The sequence below is a fragment of the Clupea harengus genome, chromosome 2 (genome assembly GCF_900700415.2).
Source record: "Clupea harengus chromosome 2, Ch_v2.0.2, whole genome shotgun sequence".
NCBI lineage: Eukaryota > Metazoa > Chordata > Actinopteri > Clupeiformes > Clupeidae > Clupea > Clupea harengus.
Genome location: NC_045153.1, coordinates 26,029,211 through 26,052,513, shown reverse-complemented (window position 1 = coordinate 26,052,513; position 23,303 = coordinate 26,029,211). Strand labels below are relative to the sequence as shown.

Sequence of the window (23,303 nt, the reverse complement as noted above, 5' to 3'; positions counted from 1 at the left end):
CTTTGATAAATCACCATCACTGAGATAAAAGAAAACACAAAGCACACAAAAGATTCATTGTGCTGGGATTTGTCATGTTTATTCAAAATTCATGGCAACACTTTTTTCATTGTCACTTACATTTTTTTTTATTTCCACTGTTTTTCATAAAGACAGAGAAACCCTGCCCTCTTAAATACTGTGTTCATTTTTGACATAATTGTAAACCATGTGAATCACCTCTGCACTGGCAAAAGTGTGTGTGTGTTTGGGTGGGCTGGGAGTGTGTGGTTGGACATTCGATGGCAGATTCCCATTGGACTGACTGCCGGGGGGACTTCAGATATGCAGAAACACTGGATCTAGCTGTGGAAGAACCTTCCTGTTTCAAATCAAAAGCGCCAACTGAAGCTTTCACAACAAACCTGTCCTGGCAAACATAAAAAACAGGGAAAAGACACAACTGTTCCTTCATTAAATTCATCCTACAAGCAAACTGAGTGAAGCACACCATCATTATATCTGTATCTGGTATCTCACCTGGGCTGGGCTGGAGAAATAGTATACTTTGCTAAATATATGCAGATACACTCCATGATTAACTTATCAGAGATTTTAAATCAACAACTAGAACTGTAATCCATGATTCAAATTATTACCCTCATGCAGACAGACTTACAATTACTTTTTGGGTAAGAGAGATCACTTCCATCCTTTCTGGTTTCTCATTACATTTAGAATTAACCAAGTTAAAGTATAACAAGATAAAAGTGCTGTGCAAATTATTTAAAAAATGAGACGCCAGTTCCTATGCGAGTGCTCACTGACTGCTCGAATAAGAATACTATTTCTGTAGCTCCCGTTTACAATTACTAATTTAGCTCATGTAACCTTGATGCATCAAAACCTTATAGCAGGACTAACCTGACTATTCATTAGTACCTGCACTGAATTTTACCACACCAACTGATGCAATGCTTGAATAACTCAATAGGCTATAGCAGGACTACATGTAGTCTTGCTCAGCACACTAGACCTGCATTGGATTACAGATGAATAACATAATAATGTCATAATAGCTGCACACACACATATTACTGTTACTGATTCCCAGCTTACTGGTGGCTGATGTGTGTGTGTGTGTGTGTATCTGCCAGTGGTGTTCTGTCAACACATAATAATTTATATGGCGGATGAGACGAATGCAGTGACGGATCTAGCGAAGGGGTGGTGAGGCATTACAAGCCAATCCAGTTTGTACAGTGAGCAGCCAGGGACGAGACTTCTACTGAACGAGTTCACACTTTGATGGACAGGTGAACAGCACTGCAGCATGTGTCACTTTTGAACACTGACAGCAAAATGATTTAAAAGACAAGGCAAAAAAAAACAACAAAAAAGGAAATCCACAATTTGCAAAAACCAAAACAAAACAAAAAAAAAACAGTTTATACACATATAGAAAAATAAATAAATACAAAGACACTGACGCAAGATAAACTTCTTCTTCCCATGATTCCACGCTACACAGCAGCATGCTTCATATGATTAAAGTGGAATGCTTTCATTCGCTGGCTAATGAAAAAGTGGGCGGTACCAACAAGAGTGCAATGCTATAATCAGGTGCACAAGAACGCAGGGAGACCCAAACCCCTCAAACCAAAATAATAAACAAACAGAATAAAGTGAAGGAGATAACAGGAGAAGAGAGCAAAAAAAAATCATAGCGAAAAAAAAAAGAGAAAAAAAAAAGAAACTGCATTCACATATCTTTATTCCAGTACCAGACAGGCAATGTTGTTCATGTATTCACACGCACGAGTATTAGTAGCACTGATGGGGCCAGAGGGTCCCGCTCCAGTGCTTGAGTGTCTGACTGCGGGCGGGTCAGTGGTCGTCGTGGCAGGACGTGCCCGTCAGGTAGCCGTTGGTGCCGTGGGCTCCGTTGGTGCCGTTTGAGGAGCTGCTGTGGTGCTTGTGGGAGGGAGGCGGCGCCTCGTCCTCGTCCGAGCTGGACTCAATGTCGCTGCGGTCGTCCTTGGACACCTACAGAATGACCCAGGGAAAAAAAAGGTCAAGTGATGTAATAAAAAAAACTTCGAATCTGAATGTGGTGTTTACCAACTAATAATATTGTTACAGACAATGTGCTGTATTCTAGAAGTGATTAAGTGTGGAGCACTTTAGTTGGCTTATGTGATTCACATTCCACTTGTGATCATGGAATGTCTGCATGTAAAATTACCGTTAAATTAAGATTATGTGAGCACTGGGGTATTAGCCTTGAGGCTGTAATTGCCTGCAAAGGTTATCTGAACAACAGGGACCATAATGAAGTATTGCCCAAGCTGCTTTTTTAACCACCCAAGTACCCATCTTATACTTCCAACAAAGAATCACCTCCATATAACACAAAATATACGATCGGTCATAACTATTTTACACATTCCACTTAGCAGCTCATTTGCAGTCTGGTCCACACTTACATGTAAAGGGTTCCATTTCCCAGCCTTGGAGATGATCAGGTTAGCACGAGGGACAGACAGAGGTAAAGTCAGTACAACAGCTATTTACAAGAGTAATCAACAGTGTTAATGGGACATGAATGAATGTCTGCATTTGCCTCCCTCTATCCATTCTAAAGTAAAAAGCGAGGCTTTCAGAAGTGTGATCTGCATGAATAAAATTGTATACAGTACATTAGGAAAGTGGGGTATGAAAGAATAAAAACAGTAATGCCTTTATCCTCCCAAAGCTTAGTGACAAACTCTGCAAGAACCTCTCAGTGGGCTTATTGTTTTTCAGGCACAAGCACAGACAGAGCCCAGGGGTTCCTGCCCTGTTCCCCAGAGGATGAGTCCCCCTCGCAGGACAGACTGGATGTTGTAACTGGTGGGTAGCACCCTCGTCTCGCACCCTCGTCTCGCACCCTCGTCTCGCAGACTAATGTTCACACTCTAGAGACGACTCATTGAAAATGTGGACAACAAGCGATGTCAAAAACGAATGCCTGCCTGCGCTTTTCTTTTTTGGTACGATCTACTGCCAACTTCCCCTACCACCACCTCTAACACATTTCCCTTTCCCTTTCAAGACTTCCAATCCTCCTTCAAGACCTGCCTTCAGGAGGCATTTGTGTTGGTTTACAGACTTCAAATGTCATTAATGCTGTAACTGTTCTCACACTTAATCCACATTTCACCACAGTTGTCTCCAGAGGGACATGTTCACATACGCCAAAAACTAGGGGCACCCTGACCCAGGGCTTGAACCCCTTGTTCCCTGGATAACTGTGCACGGCCCTGGGTAGACCACAGCTTCAGTGCCCAGAGATGCAGCTGCAATGGCTTTCCGGTGGAAGAGGAGTTTGGTCCTCCGGCTTACCTTGCCCCTGGAGATGGCTCTGCAGGCGATCCTCACTATGAGGTAGGACCAGAAGGTGTGCAGCGCCTGTAGCAGGAGCAGCAGCAGGTGGAAGACCCACCAGGACGGGAAAGGGCCCACGATCTCCCAGCTCTCAAAGAGCGTAGTGTTTAGAACCCTAGCAGAGGGAGAGAGGGAAGGAAGAAAGGACACTCAGCGGAGAGTATAATGGATGACAGAGAGAGTAAAGTGCATGTGCGTGTTAACTCCTGAGAGAGTTGACCAGCCTGGTTTGCCACTGCCAATGTCAGCCCTAGTGAAGACCTTATCTCAAAATCCCTCTCAAGAAATCTGACTGCATTTGTATGAGCTCAATGAGATTTCTCACTCTTACGTTATTGAAAAGGCAGAATATATTCGAGATGTGTTATACGATGGCAGAGACTCAGACGGCTCAGACTAAGAGGGCATACCGACCCTGGATGTGGGAATTAAAAGCGATATGGGGAAAGACGTGCTGAGCATGCCAGCCCTGAATGCCTGCCCCCCCCACACACACACACAATGACACTGTGTCCTGAGTAGGCCCTACAGAACTAAAAACTAACTGGCCCAGTGAAACATAGCCATGAGATGGATGCCCTACCACCTGATGTAAACCCAGATGATGACGCTGATGATGAGTTTTAGCATGCCAGCCATGTTCTCTGCCACTACTCTCTTGAATTTCAATGGTCTTTGGATAACATAATTAAAACCCGAGGCTTGCTCCATAACCGTGACCGTCCCTCGAACACTCATGCAATCGTATCATTCGGGACTCGAGACGTGAAGAGGGAGCGAATGTTAATTCGAGACAATAAGCGAAGAGAAGAGGAAGCGCCGGGATGTCAGGCTAAGTGGTCGGTCCCAGACACTGGCGGCACCAGAGGAGCAGTCTGGACCCCTGGAGCACAGAGAGAACTAGGTCAGAACATCAGCGACCGGTCGGCCCAAAGCAATGATTCATCCACTGCAGACAAAAGGCAGGTGGAATCCTAACCAGGTGCTTTTCTCCCTTGACACTACTGTGCTTTGGGGTGTATGGGATGTCGAGGGCACATGCACACACACACACACACACACACACACACTAATTTTGTTATTGACCAACATCTCACGTCCTTGGGTGGCAGACATCACTGTGAAGATATATTTGTCCTTTTAATGATTTAGTAGGAGAGTTGTGGAGGGATACACATAAACCATCCTGGCCTGAGGATGGAGGGCATGTAAATTCTCTTGCAGATACAGAAACCATGGCAACAGAAATACTGCAATGACACTCGCACTGGCTAGTGAGAAAAAATAAAGAAGTATCAGACGGCAGTGTGGCACCTCAGGATGGGGTGTGACATGCAGGAGCTTTGAGCTGCAGAAGAAAGCCTTCTTCAAACTACAAGGTCTCTCACAGCTGGGTAAACATCCATACATCATATAGTATCAGCACTCTATGAGCGCAATCAGCATTGGTTCAGATTAGCCAGATCGTTGAATAGCTACTTTAGAATGTAAATAAATTATAATACAATGAGATACTGCACATTTCTTCTCGGACAGTAAACAAAGTTTGCAAATCTGCTCCCTCAATTCAGATAATACTCCTTAAAACCTTTCAGAATCTCCCTGTAACTCCAACAAGACTGTCTGAGATACAAGTGCACTGAAAAGACTCAATTTAAAATGGAAACGCAGTGCAACAGCCACGTGGGCGCTGAATGCTGCGACTTAGAAGGTAAGAAAAGAAGTGCAGTCAAAGCAGACGTTACTTTTCATCTCAAGAAAAGTCATAATACGCTATGAAGAAATAGCCATTAAAACCGTTTTCATGTTTGCTCATTGGTTAGTGCCCCTTTCGTATCTATGGTAACAGCCACCTTTGAGAATCAAGCAATGGTCAGAAAGAGGGTTTGATTGAGGAGACAGAGCCAATTAAAGAGAGTATCGGTTTCATGTTCGGATAGTGAAAGAGCTCTCATATCCTGTGGGATTCAGAAGCAGGCACATCACAGACGCCCAGACAACCCTGTCTGGGTTATTAACCGTCTGTCATGGCCAGTTGACAACACCTGCTCCTGACAGACAGCCCTACTTCACATTGTACCACAGAGAGGAGAAGGAGAGAGAGAGAGAGAGAGAGAGAAATACAAAGGAAACTGTGGAACAAGAAAAGAAAACTAACAATAAGCCAAGTAGATAAAAGTAGTGCATAAAAATACCAGTGGAGATGAAAAACTAGGAAAGTTACAAAACAAATGGACCAAAAGGAACAAATGTGTGTGTTTGTGAGAGAAAGGGAGAGTGAGAGAGAGAGAGAGAAATATGAAAGAGGATGAGAGAGATAGAGTTATGCTTACCAGACAGGGAACACGCCTAGCCTGGAACTCATGAAGACCAAAGCAAACATGACAAATAGCAGGTTGCAGAGTCTCTGGCATTTGGCATAATTGGTCATTTTAGCTGCCTGCAAAAGATAAACACAGCCTTTCACAATCGCAGTGCAACAGCAATTCCAAGTGGTAGTCACAGCCACAAGAAACATTACCAAATTAAATGGCACAATGCATCTGAGGAATCCAATGCATGTTAAACATTTGCAATCACACCAAAAGTCAATATGATACGGGACTGCCAAGATTAACATGTGTTCCAAAAATGATGTACAAAGGCCCCTTCCCCCATTCTGGCAATAGACAGCAACAGTAGAGAACAGCAGAGTTGGTTACGATGAGATTACTTTCACTGCAAGTTTGCCCAACTCTTGTCTCTGGGGTGAACAGTGTGTGTGTGTGTGTGTGTGTGTGTGTGTGTGTGTTTGCCCACCTCCAGGAGCACGTCTGCGGCGTCGTGGAGGCACATGACCAGGGTGCCGACGCGCACCATGTTGTTGACGTAGGAGAATGTGATTAGGGCGATAGTGGCCAGGTGATGCATGAACATGAGGAGGAAGTCCTGAGGAGAAGTAGAGCAGTGAGCAGGTGTCTCCTCACATCATCTTCACACCGGTTCTCATACTACTCAGGATGGACACGTTTGTCAGCACTGGACAAAATAATTCACCCATGAAATAACATTACTGCAAAAACCCCATTTGAAAATAATGTAAAAAATGAATGCCTTGTCGTGTAGTATGGACTACGTCATTACTGAAGTGACATCACAATCCTGCATCAGCAATTAAACCAATAATGATTTAGCACCCAAGGGACAAACAAACACATTTGCACATCGTAGGTGCTTTTCCACAGGAGGAACTCATGGGCCATTTTAAGGGGCCGGCGCCTTTAGGCAGTTCTGCTCCGCTGGAACCCTGTAGGGCCTCTTTCAGGGCCGTTTCTGGGGGTGAAATTAAGCACCTACTCGGGGTTAGGTACTTCTGTGTGGCCCTGAAACTGCCGGGTGGTGCTTGCAGTAATGGTTGGCGCTTATTGGTTTAACACAATGCGAGTGGAAAACAACAACAAGCACCATTTTTTACCAGACATTACACCATGAATACAGCTAAATAAATCATAGTTTACATAGTTAGCTTGTTGTGGCTACAGTCACTGAATAAACTGAACATGTCAGCTGAAATATAGGCTTTAATTAATCATAGTGATGCTGTTATATTCATTTATCAAGTAATTATAGCAGCTAAAAAGCCATTTAATTGAGTGGCAACTTTATGGCGAAATTCAACTGTTGACCGAACCTTGATTATCTAGAAAACCTCTGGTTTAACAGTCTAATATTGGTGGTGGTGCTGCTGGAAAAATAAATCATTATTTTGTTGTGCTCTGAATTGACGTTGCGATACAAGAGCAAAATATTAGGCTACGTCACTTGTAAGTCCGTAGTTCCTGCACCGCAATGTAAACAGAAAGACGGAAAAGGGGGTCGTTCCTATCAACATTTCCAGCACCTGGGAAGTGCCCCGAGTTCCTGCAGTGGAAAAGCTCCTATTAACAACTGGGTACTACTCTATCATATAAACACTACAGGTTTCTACACAGCACAGCTCCTCTAATCAGGCCAATGCACTATTACTGCTGGGGATGAATAGAGGTGACACATGAGTGGATGCTCTCCCGTTGCATCATGGGACAGTGGAGGCCCAGCGCAGCGCAGGCAGCAAGAGGCTAGCCCGAGAGCAGGAGGATGAGGATGGTGGAAATGGAGGTGGAGTAGGAGGTTGAGGTGGTGGTGGAGGAGGTTGAAGTGGAGGAGGAGGAGGTTGAAGTGGAGGAGGAGGAGGAGGAGGAGGAAGAGGAGGAGTAGTATTTAGTGAACTTTGGAATGGATGCAAGGCAAAGAGAGAGCGGAGGGGGGAACATACTGGAGTTTTGGCAGGGGGGTGTGGAAGACCTTCCTCAATGCGTGGTGTTTTTGTGCATGACAGAACTGAAAGGAGAGAAGAAAACAAACAAACAAACAGACATAAAAACATGCCTACAGTCATCAAAGACGAATGAGAGCGTGAGGGCCATAAGATCAAAGAAATACAACAGTAACAGTAGCCACGTGGCAACCATGTGGTTTACATGGCCATGGCTGCTCAAGAGAGAAGAGAGAGAGAGACGGAGAGAGAGAGAAAGAGAGAAGAGCAAGAAAGCAAAAGAGAAGAGAGAGAGAGAGAGAGAGAGAGGTGGAGAGGTGATGACAAAACAGATGCAGATGCTGATGAGGGTGCATGCACGCTGTAGGCCTCCGAGCCTCCGAGGGGCAGACTTGAGTCAGAGGGCAGCCTAAACGTGGCGTGCATCTCCCCACAGAGAGCTGTAGGTGCAGTCATGCGCAAGAGCAAGCTGAAGAATCAGAGTTCCCATTGGTCTAAATTATGTCTTACAGTTCTTGCAATTGGTGCTTTATAATTCTTGACTTTCAATCTGTGTAACCTTTATGTAATGAATGACGTGCGTCTTAAAAGCAAGCATGTAAAAAGCCGTGCTACGGAAAGAAATCAGAAGAAAAAGTTCGAAAAGGTTCCTCGCTGTCTAGCTTTCTCATCACAGACAGTTCTCTAGGGGAGAGCACACATACTGCTCTGTATTTGATTGGCTACGCTTCCAAAGGCATGGCAGTGATCTGGGGGGTGAATGAGTGTCACAATGAGAGTCATAAAAAAATGAAAACTCCAGGCCAGGCCAAGATAGGCCAGCTAAATGGCTGTCTGTGAATTAGCCTGCTTGAAAAACATCCAATTCATCATGAGATGAGAGTGGACATCAAATTATGGATATTACCCTGCATCAGCGAAATTGTGGCCAGACAGGCCATTTACCCAATGTGCAAACCCACCAAGCTAGAGGACCTTTTCAAATCTTAAATGAAACCCAAACTTCATCTCAAATAGGGCATCTGCTTGTACGTGTGGCATGTATGGTTACCGTAGGACAGGCCCTAATGTGAGCAGAAGTGGAGTGTGGTGTGTGGTTGAGAATCATCTGTCATTTCATCATATGCTAAAAAAAAGAAAACCCACACACACACAAAAACCAACCAGGCTACATCAAGTCTCAATCAAGTCATGTTGAAAAGGACACAAACACCACCACCACCAACTAAGAACCCAACCTCTCCCATTTCCAAAGAATTTCTAAAAGAAAATGAGATATCAGTCGTTTGCGTTTGTTACCTCAATTTGTGTCAACAGGGACCAACACCACCATCACTAACCTAGAGCCCAATTCTGGGGACTTTCTAAAGGAAAACAAGATGGCTGTCATTTGTTTTTGTTACCTTTCTCCTGATGTCTGTGAACTGGGAGAAGAGCAGGGACAGGTAGAAAGAGAGCTGCAGAATGTAGTAGTAGTGTAAGTCCACCGTGAGAGCCTGGAATACAAAGGAAACAATGAGTAGGAAAACATTAAGAGCCACGTCCCTATCAGACAACTGCAGATATGTCAGGAGAGGTAAGACAGTAGGCCCCAATTTCATAGGGCAACGTGCACCGCAAACGGGTAGTGAGAATAGGCAGTGATATCTATTTTTGCTAATTTCATTGACACAAAGCAGAGCGCAATCAAGCATAAATGGGTTGAGTAATTAGTGGATGTAGCAATGAAGTCATTCTTTATCAGCATCACAATTATTTTGACCATACCTTATTCATGTTCACACAAAGCTAAGTGCTTGTTCCACAATAGAACAAACAACACATTTCTGGTCGCAAACAGAGTGCTTTACACCAGAGGGTCTTGTGCGGGAGATCTGCCCGACATAAAATCATTTTGAAGTTTCACAGAAAAAAGGTGTTGCTTTGAAGGAACTCCCACGCCTGTGCACGGACACACCCCTGCATTGCGCTGACCCACCCATGTTTGTGCTTAGAATCTTGATCATGTTATGAAATTGGCAAAATGATTTTGGCAAGTTGTTAACTAAGCTTTAGCCAGTCGCATTGTCCATCAATGAAATTAGGCCCCAGAGTCAACCAACAATGAAATCTCAAGCTAACAAAATATTCAATTTGAACTGATAGAAGTCTACCATAAGCATGCCTTTGTTTAAGCATATATAATACATGGCTACAGAGGATAGAAATGATCATGAACCTGCTTTCAGAAATCATTCAATCGGAAGTAAAATAAAAATAAAAAGTATTTATTTTTCTGTGCTGAATGCTCACCTGATAAGGGTAGTTGTACCAGCATTCTCTGGTGTTCCACAGCCATGGGGTCTTCCGGGGCACAAAACAAGAGCAGGATATTATTGAACAGCTGTAGCCAGCAGCTTGTCAGAATGATTTCTACTAACAACCGATTTTGAGGTGCTCAAATTCATATGAATTTGGTGGTTGCTGGAGAACAGTGAGTAATCAGACTTCTGTCATGGCAATTGCTGGATTGCACTGCAGCCATACCAAACACAACTATTCAATTCAATATTCAATATTTGGAATTTGGAATGCAGTACTGATTGTAAATGCTTGGTGTCCGGACTACAGATAGCCCCTTTAAATCTATCCAAATAAAACCCATACCTCCTACACAGGACAGAAAATAAAACCACTATAAATAACTGGAAATGTCAGAAGAAAAAAAAATGCACTGATGGTGAGAAAAGAACATAATGTCTATTTTTACCGCTGTCAATTCAGTTAAGTAAACCACTGAGCTTTAGCACGTAGGCAAATGCAACAGAATACTTTGAATGAGGCTGGTGAACTGATATTACAGGAAGTTGCAGCACTGCTGTGACAAGTGTGTGTTTGTTTGTTTGTTTGTTTGTGTGTGTGTGTGTGTGTGTTTGTTGTCTTTCTACATAGACAACACCACAGAGACAAGTTGCAGCACTACTATGCCAACACATCCAGTATATTAAAACAAAGACACAATCCACGAGTGGTTATGAGCATCCTTAAATCGAGCAGACCCTAACAGGGGCTGTAAACACATCAGAGGATGTGACACTAAACAGAGACAATGACTAACGCTCTCGTTCCGAAAGGGACTGATAGCGCGCTGCTGTACTCCTCCATGCTGTGCGGGGCCAGATTGTGCTAAAGTGAAGCCTCGTACCGACGCTGTGTGGACACACGCCTCCGCCTCCCCCAGACCTGCTACTATTAATGAGTCCCACAGGAGACCTGGCACCGACAGCTACCCGCTGAACTCATTCGGCAAAGTGCTTCGTCATGCAAGTTGCTCCCAATCAGGGAACGGGCCTGCTCAACATCTCCCATGATAACAGCTCTCCGTCCCCGATCAATCTCACCACAGAAAAATATCACCTCCCCATTACCATATTTCACACGGAGCGACTGTGGCTACTGTACGTCAGCGAGACGCACAGAGAACATGAACATTTCCACTAGCCCCGTTTGGAATATAAAACTACAGCACCATGCGCATTAGAGTGTGGCTGACATTTCTGAGGGCAATGTTAGTTAAATAAATTGGTACGGCCGTGACAAAGGCCTAGGGTGACATCACACTGTTTTGACAACACGGGCATTCCACAGGTGTTCTCCATCCAAGGTATAACTAACAAAGGAGCAGGCGCGCTCAACTCCAATTAAACTGGGTGTTTGGGTCAGAGTTAACCACCACTTCGACAACAAAGAAAAGAACCGCACTCTCAAGCGTATCATTTAACTTCTTCTTGTTCATTGATTGGGGGCATATCAAAAGACAGACACGTTTCAGCACTAAGCCATCTTCAGCGTTTAATAGGAACAAGAAAGGCTGTGCGCTTTTTAAAGCTACAGGAAGGCCATGTGTCATGTGTGTGTGTATGCATACACCCTCCTACTACCCTCACCATATGTACACAGTCCATTTCTGTAACTTTACTTTTCTTGACCTTTTCCATTCTTTTCCCCTTTTCTCTTTTTTTATTCTCCTGTCTTGGGCCCAGGTAGTTAATTAGCTGATGTCACATTGCCCACCTGTCGCTCTGAAAAGCACACAGCACTTTCTTGTTCCTTGTAAGACTCTGAGGCGTAGTGCCTAAAACACCTCTGTCTTTTGATATGCTCCAAATAAATGAACAAGAAAAAGTACATGCTTCAGAGTGCGATTCTTTTCTCCATCCAAGTTATGGCACGTCGTCAACACAAAGAATTTCAAACTGAACCGAAAATATGCACAAAAAATATGCAAGGCGGATTATCTTAACCCTGGAGATAAGTATATGCAGGGTTCTATGCTCAATATAAGCTTGAAAACAGCACATCAGAAGTTCATCACATACTAGGCTTTTTCTGCCTTACCTTTTTTAGAAAGCGGACTCCATAGGTGAAGATGTAGAGGTAAAATGTGAATCTCCACCTGAGGACAAACGGAGAGAGCTGTCAGATCAATCATTTCTGGTTACCAGGGCAATCCCCCTCCCACTGTGTAAAACTGTCATGTTGCCGAGTGCACACTCTAACCTGCCCAACCCAAAAACAAGCAGAAAAAAAAAAAAAAAAGATTCCAATGTATGCTACCTTTAAACTGTATTTTCAGTGGAAGGATTGGGCTGACGTGTACCATCCCCTGATGTATAATAAAATAAATGTTCACAGATCAGTGGCTCCAACCAAATGAAATGGGTGTGAGGTCACTGACAGTGTTTTCACATGTGTGCGCCGTTAGTCCATGATCTAGTGATAGGATGTCACAGTCTACAAATCGGTAATGGCACCCTCACTCCTCCCTCATCTGTTCTGTGCAACAGCACAGTAGTTCTCCTCTGAGAATCCTGACGAACGGACGTGACACAGTGCCTCAATGCTCTTCAGTCCTCTGACTCACCCACGGTTCAGCTGTGGCTGCAGAGGAGTCATGAAACCAAAAACGTGACAAGAATTCCACAGCCTCCGATCCTCCTCTGACATGCAAGTGTCTTCACTAACCTACAGGGTATTTTGAGAAAACGCCATGATGAAGGTATTACTCATTCAGCCAGCATTGTGTTGCCAATGTTCCCCAGTGGGGAAAGGCCGCTGAATAAAAAAAAATATTAAAAAAAAGAGTACAAGCTGACACATTGTGAGTATACTGTAAAAGCAGACCCATTGGCGAAAACATGGCTGTTATCAGGGGACCATTCATGGTCAGAGCTGCTTTTTTGCTACAGTTCTTTTGTCTCTCGATTTAATATGCAGATTGGTTGACCACCTGTACGGGTGTGTATGTTTGTGGGTGTGTGTGTGTGTGTGTTTGTGTAGCGGTCAGTGCTGTTACTGTGGCATGAGGTGCCCTCTATCTTACTGGCCGTATGAGTCACACAGGGTCCGGATGCCACCGCATCAGTGCCTGGCACACAGCAGGAGCACTGCCAACTTCTGTCCCGGGAATTGCATAACTGTCCAGAGACCCCCCCCCCCCCCCCCCCCCCCCCCCCCCGCCCCCACACACACACACACACACACAAACATAAACACACAAATGCCAACCCCCACCCACCCACACAGAAACAAAACACACACACACTAACTGAATGAGCAACATTTTCCCTCTAATCATGGCACTTTACATTGCCAGCCACTCAGTGTGTGACTCCCAGCTGACATGAGCAGAGATGAGACCCAGTGCCCCAACTTAGAGGTGCCAGGCTCCTGGGCAGGTGGCCTACACCCCCTTCACATACTTACAGCACCTAACCACTGTACAGTTCTCATCAGAGTGCCCTACACCCCCTTCACACACTTACAGCACCTAACCACTGTACCGTTCTCACCAGAGTGCCATTGGAAAAGATCTTCCCCATAACCATTTCCATTCCCACCCCAGTCCCGGCCCGGTCCAGTCTGCTTCCCACTAGCTGTTGAGTCATGTTTTCCTGGCAGCGTGCCACCGAAGTGAAGGTAGCGAGGGCCCTTCGTCAGAAACCTCCATCAGCCTTGGATAGATGTACAGGTGAGATGAAGGGGAACTGTGACAGTCTGTGACAGCCTGATCAAACGGGATGGTGCACATTCGATCTGTGCTGTAAATCACCGTGACGACAGCACACACCAGCTCACCCACCAAGGCTCTGATGACGTACAGCAGAACAGACTTTTTCAGATGCACTCCACTGTGGTTGCAGAGGAGAGAAGGAGAAGGAGAGAAGGAGAGAGAGAGAGAGGCATGCACAGAACTGCATGTCTAGCTTCCACTGAAGCTCATCTTCAAAAACGCCAGCACCACATGTAAAAAAAGCAGACTTCTTTGTCACCCCCCTCTGCCCCCCCCCCCCCCCTAAAGGCTGGTCCTCAGCAGCTGCCTCAGGGAGCATGTGACTCAGATAGGCCCTCAGCAGCTCTGGAGGAGACTCCCATTCGTCACGTCTGGCTAAATCGATTCTGACCTTTCATAAAAGAGGCGGGCGGGAGTAGACACAGTCTGGACAGTCTGCTGCCCAGGTCTTACACTGATACAGCCGCCATAATGTCTACGCCACTGTAAAGTGACAAACGCGCCAAACATCTTCACCTGATGCTAGATTGGGTTAGTTGCTCAGCAACTGGGGAGCCAAAAGCTTGTCTGGGATCCATATCCTCGACTGCAACATATGTTTGTGGACAGACATGGCTTGTGCTGACCGCCCAATCCCCAGGTCCTTAAAATGTTTTTTTTTTGTTGCTTAAGACAACCTCAGCAATTTATGAAAGAACTACTTGAGTCATTCAGGGAGGGGGGTGGGGGAGACAGAGGTTGAGGACTTGGGGGTGATCAAAGGCAAAGAAATGCTAGAGGAATGAATGAACTGTACAGCTTTAATAAGAGCCCAATAATGAACATGAAGAGGCAAAAAAGGAGAGAGAGAGACGGCCATGAATAAATCACCAGCTGCCGCTTCTTCGCTGAGGTGAATCACTGCAGCAGAGTTAGACGAGGAGAGAGAGAGAGAGAGAGAGAGAGAGAGAGAGAGAGAGAAAGAGAGAGAGAAAGACAGAGAAAGAAAGTAAGAAAGAAAGAAAGAAAGAGTGAGTGAGTGAGTGAGAGAGAAAGTAAGCCAACACTGCGAGCAACACCAGCCGCACATGCTGTGGAATGCAAACGTTATGGTGTTTCTATGGTGACTCAAAATATTACTTATGTTAGGTGGGTGGTCAAAAAATCCATTCCATCCTTTGCGTGTTCTGTTTACCCGGTCAGCCAGTGCTGCGGGAACATAGGGGAGCAGAAGTACAAAAGGGTTTTCTTTCATAGAGTGACTTGCCGCTGAGCAGCATGGGTTGTTCCATCCAACTGGTTTTGTTGAACATTTGTCATAATGCCACCAATCTCAGCTGTGCAGGTACCATTTCACCATGTGCAATAGCACACTGAACGCAGGAGACTTGTCACAACAACTTATTATTCAGACTTCTGAAATTTGCCCTGGAATCATTTTCATACCACAGTCTTCTGATAGGACTGTGGGTACACAAGGAGTTTTCCGGCATCCCCTATTTCGACAAAGCCAAAAGACGGTGCCCTTGACACTTCAAAGCACAAGTGGATTTATATTCAGCATTCTTCAGGGAGGTTTCTCTGCCTAAAAATAAGACGGTGAAGAGGAGGAACAGGGACAAGATCACTGCAGACTGGCAGACAAACCCTGGCTGACACTGGGGAATTGAGCCGGCAGACAGCCCTGATGAAATAGGTTGGGAAATAAATGGCTCTGGCCACCATCTCGCAGCTCCCGCCGATCCTGGGGCCTAAAAGTGTTTGGCTCCGCTCCCTTTTGTTGGTGTAATGAAAAGAGGAAAACCATAAAAGTCCTAAGCAGCCCCCCACCCCCCCACAAAAAAATAAATAAAAGGAGGAAGAAACTCTCTTGTCGATGGCGTCATCCCATCCGACACGAGCAGCTGTGAGGCAGTACGCATTCATTACTGGGGATTACTGGCGAGGGCCGGGGGCATGGGCTTATTTGAGGAGATTGGCGCGAGCCGCTGGGACCTGGGGACTGAGCGGTGTCATAGTCGTGCCATTGTTTCGCCGGTATCTCTCAAACGACATGCAGAATCCGCAACATCGGATTTGCGAGGACACAGGGAGGCTATTTCGAGGAGGTTTTGGCTGCAGACTTTCTCCCATTAGTGACACCAGCGGTGGAATTTTTGCTATTCTTTTGGGGCTGGCTGGCACTCACTAGAAGTTAATGAGAAGTTTATGAAAGTAATAAATCTGCACAGAGGCTCACAGTGAGTGACAGACTGCAGCCCTTTGATGTTTATATTCTTCACATCTTCAGGCTATATCTGACCTTTCGTGATATGGAGCTGGTGGCACATTGCAAGAGATTGCAGAAATGACTTGTCCAGTGACAAAAAAAAAGAAAAGAAATAACCCCACGAGCTGTCCTTGTATTTGTCACTTTGAGTCTTCCAGAGTACACGACTGTACAACCCGAAACAGCCTTGAGGAGAACCCATGGTAGAAACCCACTGAACCAATAAATCAAGCCGTAAAATTGGAACGGCACCTTTATTCTCCAAGAAGTGTTTTCCCTGAAAAGCCTCGCATCCTCTATGATTCTGCCACATCATATAAAAAACCCTTTGGGCGCTCCTCGCCCTGGCCATGACTAATCCCCAGACAAACCCCGGTCAGTCTCCCCACCAGAGTCTCCATGGCGCGGTGGGAGCTGGATGCCTCTGGGGCAGCGCTCTTAAACCACCACTACCGCTCCGTGGAATGTTGACAACTAGGCTGCCGAGACATTTATTTTTTTTCTTATTTTCCTGTTTGTGTTAAAGCTAACGCTTCAGTTATAACCATGTAGCCTGCCTTCAGTTACCATGTAAAACACCAGTCCATTGCCTAGGTGATGCATATTCATTCCATCAAAAAAAAAGTTTCATTTTGATGCTAATTTGGACCGCCCTCAACAACAGGGTATTACAAAACCTCATTACTAAACCTCTTCGAAAACCAAACTGAAAGGAATTTGTATATTTTCGTCATTCAGTTACTGAAAAACAATTTCAATACAATTCAATACAAGTACGATTTGACCTTCAACACTTTGAGACCACTCGCCTAATTGTTCCCTCTCCTGAGTCAAACAGACTTCAGTGCACCCTGCTCTGGGGGCTCTGCATCTCTGAATGCTCCAGTGCCTCCCTCTCTGCTCACCAGTCTGAGAGGGTGAGACATGGGCCAGGGCTGATATCACTCGCTCAGCCACCAGGACAGGGGAGGATATTCTCTGTCTGCTTGTTATTAGGGCTGGTAATTATTAGAGGCTTGATGATGTACTGTGGTACTTGAGCCTGGTATGCCTGTGTAGGGGGTTTTAAAGACTTGAGCCATGCTTACAATTCTGGTAAGATATACTGCAATTCATTAGTCCTCTGAACTGCAAGACTCTTAAAGGGAAAATTGGCTCAATGTGTTTTCCCGCCTTCTTCATCTGAGGTTGCTTTGTGCCATAAAGTAAACTGTAAAAGTAATGCATAGTAAACACTTACAAGGTTAAAATGCATTTAAGACATAATCAAATAATGAAAGTCAATACTTGACATCTCATATGACTCTTGCCAAAATATTGAAATGCTTAACTGTATTGATTGTTGTCCTTCAGCCCTTCTTCTAGAAATAAATGGAGCTTTTAGAGGACTACGCAGTAGATCAGCAAAGCCTGTTCTCATGTCCAAGCGACACGCCTGCTCGAGTGTTAATCAAACTTACCAAACAGGACTGGCATAGGCTCTTAACCAAATATTTTCCCTCAACGTCAGTCACCACATACCACATCTGAATCTGATCGTGACTCTGCAGTTTGCTCAAATATGGCTTATCCATAGTTTGCTGTGGGGTGGGGTATCTGCAGCGGGTCCTGTGCGGACTGTGGATAAAAAAAAAAGAGAAGCTCTCTCACATGCTCTCACAGAAGCGGGCCAGGGTGCTGGGCTTCTCCTGGTTGCGGCGCTGCCGGAACCAGCGCTGGATGGTCCGCACATTCCAGTCCAGCTGCTTTGAAAGGCCCTCCAACCTCTTCTCATCCGGATGCTGGGGGGGTGGGGGGGTGGTATGAGAGAGAGATGAAAAAACAGAACAAGACAAAGACAAGGAAAAAGAATGTCATTCATAACCTTTCTTCATGAATGACCAAAATCAGGTAAAACTTCACAACAGAAATAAAAAAATGAATCCCACTGATACGCAACGTCTTTTCAGGGCACTACTGAAAATTGAGACCACGCAGTGATACCGAAACATGACAAGTTGTACAAGAATAGAACCCCTTCACCTTCCAGGTGAAAGCAACAAAGACACCGTAGCCTTGTTTCCAGAGGCAGCGTGCGCTCTGCCTCCTTCAGCGGGGAGGTGAGGCGTCTTCAAGGCCGAGGCCCCAGCATCCTCCCTTCCCCCTGCTGTGCACCGTGCTCAACATTTGTCAAGGAAACTTAGTTCTGAGCAGTGCCAAAAATAGCCGTGGCTGTGCGTCAGCAGACGAAAGCACAGATAAAAGCGTGGAGATCTAGCAGTCCTGCTTTTCTTCCGTCTCACTGTTCACTCTCTCGGTTATCCACACAGTCCTTCTTAAGTGGGGAAACTGGTCTTGCGCATGTCGCTGCAAATTCGAGGTCTATGCTTGTACAACATGTCATTGAGTCGATTCACCTCTCCCTCCCTCCTCTGAGAACAATGTGTCAGACAGACGCCTTACCTTGGTGATGGCAGTGAAGACCTTCTCCAGGATGGCATTGGGCTGGGCCCTCTGAGGTCCATTGGCTTGGATTTTCATACCCAGGGCACATGGTCTGGCAATGAACCTGCATTAAGGAAGGGATGCTTCATTAGATAGGCTAGATAAAATTATCACAAGAAATCAGCAAAATTGTCCTTTCACAATGGTGAGGGAGAATCTAATTTCTGGGAAAGAAAACGCTGCACTCGGTCTGGAGAACTGAAGGTTTTTAGTTGTTCTCCCCCATTAGACCCTGTCAGTATCTCTTCACTGGCAGGGGGGGGGGGGGGGGGTGCTTAACCAACCACATTATCTAGATCGAGACACAATACAGATGACATCTTGTTCTGCATCTTTATCAAACCGATGGCTCGAAGACAGATATGATAAACATCTCTAGGTCTGAGGCCAAATGAATGGCTCGGCCTTGTCCTGCTCTGGCAGAGATGACACAAGCTGAAGTCCTTATCTCTGGGTGATAAAACACATTGGGCTTGACATTCGCAGTACAACTCAAACCTGAAAAATGTTCCCAGAAATCTATCTGAGCAATTACACCACAGCACATAATGGAGGGAAATGTACAAAATGAAAATGAATAAATAAATAATAAAACAGAGAAATTAATTATCATGTGATTACTGGAAACCATCACTTCCACCTGGCTGTGGGCTTAATGCAAAAAATATTAATGGAGCCTACTTGGTCAGGAGAAAAAGCTGTTATGTATTACCCTTACACTCATAGATAAAGCATTCTACCAAGAGCTCAACTGATACTGAAGCATACATGAAGAGTCTCTGTAACTCTACTGGCCTTCTTGCCTGTGACTCAAATGTCACTTTTGAACCGCGGCAGGAGTCAGGCAACAGGAGGCCACTGCTGCTGCTGCTGCTGCTGCTGCGGCGGCAGCACCAGTTGAGAACAGTTGAGAACACGTGTACTGTGGGAGGAACTAAGGGGAAGCACAAGAGCACACGCCTCTGCAGGGCCGGAGCTCCACGCACAAACAAACCGTTAGGATGCTTTCGTACCACGACCACGCAGACACAGAAATGTGCGAGGAAGCAAAAGCCTAGCAGTGGAACTCCCAAACTACCCAAAACCAATCCTACGATTCAGGCAGGGAACCCATCTGTGCTGTATCCTGCCTGAGGTGACTACAAAAGAGAGAATTATCAGCATGAACAAAACATTTATAAAAAATGGGTGAATTAGGGATCTCTGTTTTGTCCCTCACAGTTCAGTAGCCGTGTTTCCAGTATTGGGGCAAACCGGATAAATATTAGTAACTATTAGGTTAAATACAGTCTATGTCCAAATGTTAGACGTCTTGGTGTAGATCTACATGATTTGGAGAAAGACTGATGACAAACATTTTTTGTATGAAAAGCATTTTAACATTTCACGCTCAGAACAAAGAATGCCTTCACTGTCCTGTGTTCAAATACATGCATGGTATCAACATCATCCTCTCTAAAATTGCTTTGAATGGGCTTGTTAATAACAGACATACCAATGTGCATGAAAGTTCTTCCATACCCAGAGGCAATGAGGATAAACTACAGAAAGACCAATAGAAGACCAATAACTCAATTTAGCTTAGGCCATTTACACGTGGTGGTCCTGAGTGAAGATTGCAGCAGAAAATATTCTTATTACACCCCTCTCCACACACACACACACACACAAACACAAACACACACACACACACACACACACACACAGTTCCCTTCAAAGCCTGGGGCATTACACAAGCAGTCCATTTCAGCTAGGCCCTCTCTAAGCTGCTGCTCGCTGGCTTTCAGAGTTCCTGCTCAGGCCAGTATTCCCAGTACCTGAGGGATATGTGCTCTGAACACGAAGGCTACGTTCGGTCAGACATGCTGCAGATCCAAATCATTATGACAAGTTGTAGCCTTTAGTGGGTAAATGCTGTGAATAAGATGGTACTAGACACTGCTGAGACTACTGTGCATGGCACAAAAAAGCAAGGATGAGAGAGTACTCATAAGATGTCCCACCTCATAGAGGGAACAAACATGACAGCTCTAATTATCACTGTGGTGCAGTTATTGTTGAACAGCTACTAAATTAGCCAACATATGCAAATGGCTGTTTTAAAGATTACCTGTAAAAAGCAGTTTCTAGCTCCTGTAAGTTTTGGTGCCCTTTACATTCATCTCTGTTCACTGCAATATCGAAATGAACAGTCTGGTATCGCAGGAAGTCAGTTCCCAGAAACACTCAGTTCCCAGTACCTCGCTGTAACAAGATTTACAGTGAGCAGGGGCATTTTGTCAACTGCTTACAGGGTTACTAAGTGTTGTGGTTTGAACATCTCATTTACAGTAAGTCTGACTAGTTTCAGTCTTATCTGTATGTCGACCAACCAAGGGAGGTGCACTTTGTCTAGATAGCTTTAGTTCTTCTTTGGCTGATTTATAAACGTGCAGAGATCACGATACTAGGAACAATTACTGAACAAGATAAAGCAAGATAAGCACGAGTTTTCAGCCTCTTGGAGACTACAGGCCAACTGTAACTTAAGAATTATATCCATCACCTATATAACGGTGACAAAAGACTATATACAACCATATTCCAAAACAATTGATTAAAATGTAAGTCGATGAATTGTTGACGAGGAAAATGGCTACTAATAACAAATTCTTTCTGACAGACTTTCCACAACGCGAGGTGCGAGGCTCGTCCAGGAAATCCTGAATTGATTGCAAGATGAATGAAATGTTGAATGAGACACTTAACTACACTTCAAGATTCCAAATTGGAATTAATTCATCACAGTGACGACAGGTTTCATACACATACCTTTCAAATACCAGTCGGATCATGAAGATGCAGAATGCTAAAGGACATGCCAGATACAGATCCTCTGCTTGCGGGAAGGTTAACTCGTCTGTGTTTTTTAAGTCAGCCCAGGTTACATTATGAGGGAGCCAAAATCTCTCGTTCCAAAACCAAACTAAAATACCAGCCATGGTGTTGAAAGGCAGCCCAGGCGCCCCGTTTTCACAAGTTACAAACGGTGTTATCAACAGCCGATGCTGGGCTGTAATGCTCCGACGGCAGATCTCTGCAGGTTTCAGTGTGATGATGGAATCAGTATATGCACCGCCCGTTTATTTGAGGAAGGAAGTGAACTCTGCTTTTCAGCTTATGATTGGTTCGCCTATGTGCCATTCATTTAACATCAATTTAAAGGCCTATACAGTAACACACAGTGAATGACCGGGAACGTTATTCTTGGTTTTTGAAGATGATCCTTATGTAACTTGAGTTGTGTAGAGCACAAGCAAATACTCCCGCATCGGACTCACAACCGTTCTAGCAAGGAGGCTAGCCCATGGGTGCTAGCGTATGTCGCTAGCACGTATCTGTGTCGGGGAGTGAGATTCACTGCTTACACTCACCCCCTAAACCTCCCACTACTGGTCACGGTACCAATGTAACTTGCGTTGTGTGGGCAAGCACAGTCCCGCACCAGACTCGAACTCGCAATCACGGGCATGCTAGCAAGGAGGCTAACCCATGGATGCTTCCGTCGCTAGCACGTCTGGTGTCGCGGCTGATTACGCACTGCACAACACTGTACGCTGTTACACTGCCGTTACACGTAGTTTGACGTTGGATAGTGCTACTGCCTATGCTATTTGTTGTTTCAGTGTCATTACTGTTCACAGGCAAACAAACAAACAACCATACACACACACACACACAAAACAAGTCAAGCTATTTCGTTAAAAAAAAAAAACCCACATAAACAAGACTGGGCCAACCAAGTTTATTGTATAGGTTCAATGGGAAATAGGCCTGTTGGCTTCTCATTTCTTTCAGATTCTCAAACAAGTCATGTTCCATGAATGTTCACTAAAGCCTGTATAACAGAAATAAGTGTTTTGGTCATAAGACCGGCATAAACATATCGCGCCCGTACCTTGATATTTATTTATTCTAGGCTAGGCCTATTTCTAACAGCCTCAGTCGGAAGTGGGGCTGACCTCAGTCACACTTTCACAGGTTTTGCTCCCAGAAGTGCTCATATTAATTGTTGCTCATCTTTTCAATGTAAATACATGAATAATGTAGTAGCCTATACAAAATGCAGTAGTTTGTAGGCCTAGCCTACACTATGTGACATGTAAAGGTATAACATAGAATAGCATAGATAGCACATATGTTGGTGGAAAAATGTAATTACAAGAAACTTTAGGCCGAACGATTTTGCAAGTGAGCCGCTCTTTTGGAGAATCTACATACGGTAACAGAATAATTGTCCAGTAGAAAATAATAGCCTACTGGCGCCATCTACCGGCCAACATGGGTCCACGCCTATATGCGTTCTACATAGTAAGTAAGCTGATATTTTATTCTAATGTCTATGAATATTTTGCGTCACGTTGTCTCAAAATACCACATGCCTCTTTTTATTATGAGCTTTTTGTTATTTCGAGGAAAAGGGCACCTGGGGTGTCATAAACCGGCTATAAGCTTCTTTAAAGCCACAACGTGTTTAAGTTATGATACAATATTAGTGAGGCTTTAAAGTAGCATCTGTTGGCTACCTGCACCATAAAAATATATTTTTTGGTGAATGTTTTAACAAAGCAATACGTGTCTAAACATTGGAATAATTTTGTATTTAAGTACGTGTGTGAGTTAAGTAGGCTCTTTCAACCTAAACCGCCTTAAAATGCAAATAATCGGATTAGGGCGTTAAGACTATAGGCCTAAATTAAATGAATACTATCTATTTAATAAACACAACACAATGTTAGCTGAAGTCTAATTCATCTGATCAAACAGTAGGCTATTATAAA

At 44.6% G+C, this 23,303-nt stretch overlaps 1 protein-coding gene across 1 annotated transcript; it reads right to left on the bottom strand.

Moving 5' to 3' along the window:
- Positions 1-53: 53 nt before the first annotated feature.
- cers6 (ceramide synthase 6) lies at positions 54-22,087 on the bottom strand. Its single transcript, XM_012836340.3, has 11 exons — positions 21,295-22,087; positions 18,442-18,547; positions 17,650-17,780; positions 12,077-12,134; positions 9,992-10,042; positions 9,103-9,195; positions 6,205-6,333; positions 5,739-5,845; positions 3,364-3,520; positions 2,466-2,489; positions 54-2,025 (listed from the first exon to the last, which is right to left on the bottom strand). Exons 1-11 carry the CDS (start codon positions 21,462-21,464, stop codon positions 1,867-1,869), a joined length of 1,185 nt encoding a protein of 394 aa, XP_012691794.1. The 5' UTR covers positions 21,465-22,087; the 3' UTR covers positions 54-1,866.
- Between the last annotated feature and the right edge of the window lie 1,216 nt (positions 22,088-23,303).